At 40.9% G+C, this 6,709-nt stretch overlaps 1 protein-coding gene across 1 annotated transcript in view; it reads right to left on the bottom strand.

The window, feature by feature from the left end:
* Positions 1 to 1,363: 1,363 nt before the first annotated feature.
* Positions 1,364 to 6,709, bottom strand: part of LOC117073975 (putative adhesion G protein-coupled receptor E4P) — a 46,595-nt gene continuing 41,249 nt past the window's right edge. The window contains exons 15-17 of the mRNA XM_033195159.1: positions 5,714 to 5,894; positions 3,444 to 3,539; positions 1,364 to 2,139 (exon numbers count right to left, since the gene is read on the bottom strand). Of these exons, the coding sequence (XP_033051050.1) occupies positions 2,014 to 2,139; positions 3,444 to 3,539; positions 5,714 to 5,894 (403 nt within the window). The 3' untranslated portion in view covers positions 1,364 to 2,013. The remainder of the gene's footprint in view (positions 2,140 to 3,443; positions 3,540 to 5,713; positions 5,895 to 6,709) is intronic.

Below are 6,709 nucleotides of genomic sequence, written 5' to 3'. Positions count from 1 at the left end.
GAGAGAGAGAGAAGGAAGGGAGGGAGGGAGGGAGGGAGGAAGGAAGGAAGGAAGGAAGGAAGGAAGGAAGGAAGAAGGAAGGAAGCCTTCAAGTTGGAAGGGAGGGAAAATGGCCAATAGAGGAGTCTGAATTCAAACCTGCAGCACCTACAATACGTAGCTTATTGTCTTTCTTCAACTGCCAAGGACCAGAGAGCAATAGCAACATGAGTAGGAATTCGGCACAAGGGTTTGTCAGCTGCCCAGGAAGATTGCATTTTACGCAGCCTTTATTCGTGTAAATTTGAAATTATGCAAAACAAAAAGTTGCGCAGCATGCACACATTTTGCAACCATGTGAATATCCCTACATTTTTTCTTTTCCAAAGGAATTACATGACTTCAAAGCCAGTAGGTGGAGTGCATGTACACTACACTGTTTACATCTATGGAGGAGACATTTGCGTTAATTAAGCAGAAAAGTCCTCAACCCTTTGTCTGCAACCCCAAAAGAAGAGCTCACGTGATTTTCTTTTTTTTTTTCTTTTCTTTTTCTTTCTTTCTTTTTTTTTAAGACAGAGTATCACGGCCTCCCAGGCTGGAGTGCAGTGGTGCAATCACAGCTCACTATAGCCTCGAATTCCTGGGGCTCAAGCGATCCTACTGCCTCAGCCTCCTGTGTAGCGGGGATTACAGGAATGCACCACTATGCTTAGCTAATTTCATAAATTGTTTGTAGATATGGGGTCTCACTGTGTTTTCCAGGGCGTCTCAAACTCCTGGCCTCAAGCAATCCTCCTACCTCAGCCTCCCAAAGTGCTGGGATTACAGGCATGAGCCACCGCACCTGGTCTGAAATTTCTTCAAATAAATGATGATGATTCTTGCGTATTTTAACATTGGCAGTCATTAGCATTTAAAATCTTTTTGGAGCTATTCTGTCATAACAATCATCCACACATTTATTAATGCGCTGAAAACCATACCTAAAACCCAGTAACTTTGCAAAAGTAATTAGAAATGGTAAAATGAAAACATGAGTCTGAATGCCCCACGGTTTTTGTTTCTGGACATTTGTACTGGGACATGTTCAAGAAGACACTAAGAAAACAAAATGATCTTTAATCCATGTGTACATGCAGGTTCGAGAAGTCTCAGGCAGGCCGGGCTCGGTGGCTCACGCCTGTAATCCCAGCACTTTGGGAAGCCAAGGTGGGTGGATCACCTGAGATCAGGAGTTCAAGACTAGTCTGGCCAACAATGGTGAAACCCTGTCTCTACTAAAAATACAAAAAACAAGCCGGGTGTTGTGGCGGCCGCCTGTAATCCCAGCTACTTGGGAGGCTGAAGCAGGAGAATCTCTTGAACCCAGGAAGCGGAGGTTGCAGTGAACCGAGATGGCACCACTGCATTCCAGCCTGGGCAACAAGTGCAAAACCCTGTCAAACAAAACAAAACAAAACAAAACAAAACAAAAAAAGTCTCAGGTAAAGAAAATGGGGGAAATGTCAGTGTCTTGGACAAAAGAGCCTGTCCAATGACAGTGCACCCCTAAGCTGAAATGATACCTTTTTGTATTGTGAAATGCAACACCCTCTTTAATATTGAACTGCATGGAAACTGCTGAATTATGTGAATGTGGAGTGATGATGTAAGATCTTTGTGAGCATAAAATACAGTAGAGAGGCCAGAAAGGGAACTATGAGCTGAATCCAGATTCCAGTTAGTGATTTTCTGGCAAGGTGGCTGAAGCTGCAAGAAGAAAATCCACATCTCCCGCCCGCCATCTTTAAAATGCATCCTTCAGACACTTCACTGTATCTGCCACACTACCGGACTCTGAATCTAAGAATTCTCCCAAATGGCTTGTTCTTTCTATGAAGATAAAAAGCCAAAATAGGTGAATGAGCCTGGACTTTTCACAGGAAAGCTAGAAATAGTAGCATTTGTCCAATCTGTGTGTGACCACAGGGGCGCCATAGACAAACGGAAAGGAGTGGTAACTTCCAGGTCATTGCCATGGCATTTGCCAGGTCAGTTCATCTTTAGCCAATCAACAGAGACCAGATGAACCTGTGGCTGCCGTTGCTTGCTTGAAACTGCAGATGATGATGGAGTGTCTCCTTTATGAATGAATTCTGAGGACTTCCCCACTTCTTCCTACTTGGGGGAAAGATAATAAGGAGAAAAGGTGAAAGAGAATGTAATACCTCAGAAATTAACTAAAACTTCTAACCTGCCCAGAGATGACAAGCTAGGATTTCTGTAAGGTCCAAAGCTCAATATCTGACATTACAACTTCCCACCCTCCTCCAAAAAAGCTCCACCATCTGATAATGGTTATTTTATTTTATCTTTTCACAAACATTTACAGGGGCTTCCTGTGGTGCCAGGCAGCCTTCTACGTGCTTATTTGACATCATTTAATCCTCACGATGAGAGGTGCTACCCTAGCTAAGAAGCTCTCTGTCCCAAATAAAGCTCATATCTTTGCAACAGCTGCATGGTCTTAGCATTTAGGCTGCCCTCTAGGGACAAACCCAGTTTCATGAGTCACAGCACTCAGGAATCTGTGGTTTCTGACCAAAAGCCTCTTCCTAGTCCTCCAAATCTAGATAATTTCACAAACCAGAGGTCGTTTTTATCATACACAGCCTTCAAATTTTTGGTCAAGTGCCAACTTCTTGTAGTCACCTTATTTAAAACTGAAATCCTCCCACCCTGTCATTCCTGGCTGTTCTCCATTGCTCTATTTTTTTTCTGAAGCATTTATCACTTTGTAACATACCATAAAATTCACTTTCTGAGGTCTGTTGTCAGTCCCCTCACCCAACAAGAATGTTAGCTCTGTGAGGTCAAGGACTACTGTCAATGTGTCCACTGATGGTTCTCCGGCACCTAAACAGTGCCTGGCACATAGTGGACAATAAATATTTGTTAAATGAGTGTAGTTAATAAATTTTTAAAAATGTTAAATATCCTTTGGATATTTGTTGAAGGAAGAAATGAAAACAGAGATGAAGAGAAGGAGGGAGAGATAGAAAGAATGGATCAGAGAGTCAGAAAAGAGAGAGAAGGAGGAAGGGAGTGACAAAGAGAGATAGTGAAAAAGAGAGTGAGAAAGAAATAAAATGTAAGGAAGGAAAGGAAACCAGGAGTGAGGGAGAGAAAGAAACTGAGAGAGAGCAAGAAAAAAAGAGAGAAAAAGAAGGAAGGAAGGAAGGAAGGAAGGAAGGAAGGAGGGAGGGAGGGAGGGAGGGAGGAAGGAAGGAAGGAAGGAAGGAAGGAAGGAAGGAAGGAAGGGAGGGTTGGTTCTGGTTTTGGTCTCAATACCCAGAAACTTCAGCTGCACAAAACAGGAACCTAATGCAATTTCTCTTTTCTTTCAGATCAAAGAATCAGGAAGTTTCCAGAGGCATGAGATGTTGGGTTCCAATAAGCAACTCAGAAAGAGCTGATGTTACCGTTTTGGTTTGGGTAGTAGAGCGAGACATCTCAGTGCTTTCAGTTTCTACTCCTTTCCGCATCCCTCTAAACCATTTTTTGTATTCCATTTGCACCTGGAAATTTGAGTAGAGAGGTCCATGTTACATCCAGGACTCAGTTTAGGAGAAAGGATCCTAAAATGGGAGGTTAAAGATAAAGACACCAAGCCCTACTCTCTTTCTAGTTTTCCATATAATCTTGGCCATGCTTATGTTGATTCATTTTATTTAAACTCAAACTTCTCAGTTGTAAAAAAAGGTGTGTATTAAATATCAGACACTATAGGACTCAATAGATGATGATGATGGTGATGAAGGTGATTGTTGGTGGTGGTGGTAATGAAGGTAATTATGATGATGGTGATGATGAAGGTGATAAAGGTAATGAAATTGGTGATGGTGAAGGTGATGGTAATGGTGATTATGGTGAGGGTGATAATGAAGATGATGATAATGAAGGTGATAGTGATGATGATGGTGAAGGTGATGATGATGAAGTTGATGATAATGGAACGGACAATGGTAAAAGTAACGGTGATGATGGTGATGATGATGAAAATGATCATGATGAAGGGGATGATGGTGATGATGAAGGTGATGGTAGTGAAGTTGATGATGAAGGTCATGGTGACGGTGGTGATAGTGATGTTGATGAAAGTAATGTGAAGGTGATGATGAAGGTGATGGTAATGGTGATGATGGTGATGGTGATGATCGTGATGAAGGTGATGATGGTGAAAGTGATGATAAAGGTGGTGGTGATGCTAGTGATGATGATAAGGGTGATATTAAAGGTTATGGTTAATGGTGATGATGGTGATGGTGATAATAGTAAAAATAATGAAGGTGTGATAAAGGTAATGAAGGTGGTGATGGTGAAGGTGATTATGATAAAGATGATAATGGTGGTAATGATAAAAGTGACTATTGTGATGATGGTTAGATGATAATGGTGGTAGTGTTGGTGATTATATGATGGTGAAGGTCACCATTTGTTGAACACTAGCTATATTCAATACACTGTATATGCAATATATCATTTAATTCTTACATAAATGGAGTGAGAAAGACGTTTCTCCTACCCATAATTAAAGATGAAGAAGTTGAGACTCTTGCAGGTAAATTGACATGCCCAAGGTCACACAGCCAGGACTCAAAACCTTGTCATCTTTATTTAGAGCCCTGATGCTAGCCATTACACTCACCCATCCTCCATGATTCCAAGAATTGCCTTCCTCTAACCTCCTTAACATGCTAAAACCGATTTTACTTCTTCTGTGAGTGAGAAGTAGCAAGCATTAAGGCACTAAAAGATTGAAGAGAAATTAATGACATGTTAAGATAGCATTTTGCCACTAGCATCTTAACTGCTTGTAGTTTTATTCAACAGCAAAGGGAAAATGCCAGGAGAACTGGTCCTAACTTTCTATGGAGAGTAAAATTGAAATAGCAACACTCACTGAGATCCTAATATGTACTAAGGACTATGCTAGGAGATTGCACTGATTCATCTAAATATTCAACCCTGTAATGAAGGCATCACCACATTTGCAGATGAGAAAACTACAGGTGATCCTCAGAAAGGATAGGAAGTTTACCCAGAGTCACACAGCCACCTACTCAGTGAAGGAACTGGGATTAGACTTGAAGTCTCTTTGAGTTTGTGGTAGATTGTACCACATATTTCAGCATCACTTCCTGTAGTGCCCCTCACTACAGGAGGATTATTCATCCCCTTCTTGGTGAACTGAGGTATGGCCATGTGACTTGCTTTGACCAATTAAATGAGAGCAGAACAGAGGTGCATCACTACTAGGTAGAAGCTTTAAGAGAGCTAAGCTGTGCTTTCCCACAATCTCCTTTTCCTGTGCCATGAAACCATCAATGTTCTAAAGAGGTCACACCTTCAGCCTGCACCCCAGAGGAAAGACAATGTACTTATGTAGCACAAGCAAGAAATAAACATTTATTGTTGTAAGTTGCTAAGACTGAGTGTGGGAAGCAAGGAGCTATTTGTTATTGCAGCATAATCCATCTTATCCTGACTGATCCATGCTCTTCAGAGATATGATGCTAAACAGATGAAACCCACAGGATATAGCATACCCCAGCAACACCTAAACCCTCATCCTCAAATCAAGACGACCCCAAAATACAATTATAAAAGGTCAGAGAAGAGTGAGAATGTGAACAACCATTCAATTAGACTTTGGGACTAGGCTGATGACAGACAAAATAAGTAGCCTTACCTGGCGATTAAGGAGACAGTGTACCACAAACAGCAATGCTCCCTGAAGAGTGTTGATGATGGTGAATGAGTATGCAAAGATTGATCCAATCGTCTTCCCTACTTCTTCAACCATAAAAAGACCAAGGCCCCAAGAACAGCCCAGGATAAATAGCTGAGCAATGGCTTTAAATGTCATGCCTCTGCAGGGAATAAAAGTAATAATAACTACGGTTTACCAGGTATTCACCACAAGTGTAGTTAACATTAGTGCTAACTAAATGCTTTCCCTTATTTAAACCTCACAACAGCTTCATGCAGTTAAGTGACATACACAACAAGGTCACACAGCTTGAGCATGAAGTGGAACCCATGGTTTCAATCATAGCAAATCACTGAGAATAGTGCTTTTTCCCCACCGTTGAAAATAATTTGATTTATCTGCATGTCTTCTGCCTAGACTTTTTGGAAGATTTATGGGAAAATGCCTTCTAGAAATCTGTATTTAAAAATTTGAATAATGGTGAATTCCTGACTTTAGAACATAACATAATGTTGGATTTCTTCACACAAAAAATATTGTGTTTCATATAATGGAGTGGGATTGTTGATGGCAGCTGGCTGGGAGAGCTAATGAGTGTGTGTGAGTGTGTGTGTGTGTGTGTGTGTATGAGACTTCACTTTTTACTTTTTGCGTTACCCACTGGGAATATAAACACTATGAGGGCAGGGATTTTGGTCTGTTTTACTCACTGCTTTATCTCCAGTCCTTAGAACAATGCCTAGATTGTAATACTCAATACATATTATGGTTTGTGATAAACTTGCTCAATACATATTATGGTTTGTGATAAACTTGCTAATCAGTCCTTCCTGCTCCTGATTTGGTTCCTAGGTTTTCCACAACTGCAATCTAGCTTGGTGATTTTTCTTATATCCAGTCCTCCTTCCATTTATGCTTACAGAAAGAGATATACTTATAGAAATGACAGAAAATCTACCTATGTCTACATTTAGG

The sequence above is a fragment of the Trachypithecus francoisi genome, unplaced genomic scaffold (assembly GCF_009764315.1).
Source record: "Trachypithecus francoisi isolate TF-2019V2 unplaced genomic scaffold, Tfra_2.0 Lachesis_group5, whole genome shotgun sequence".
In the NCBI taxonomy this organism is placed as follows: Eukaryota; Metazoa; Chordata; class Mammalia; order Primates; family Cercopithecidae; genus Trachypithecus; species Trachypithecus francoisi.
This window is presented reverse-complemented; position numbering and strand designations above follow the sequence as displayed.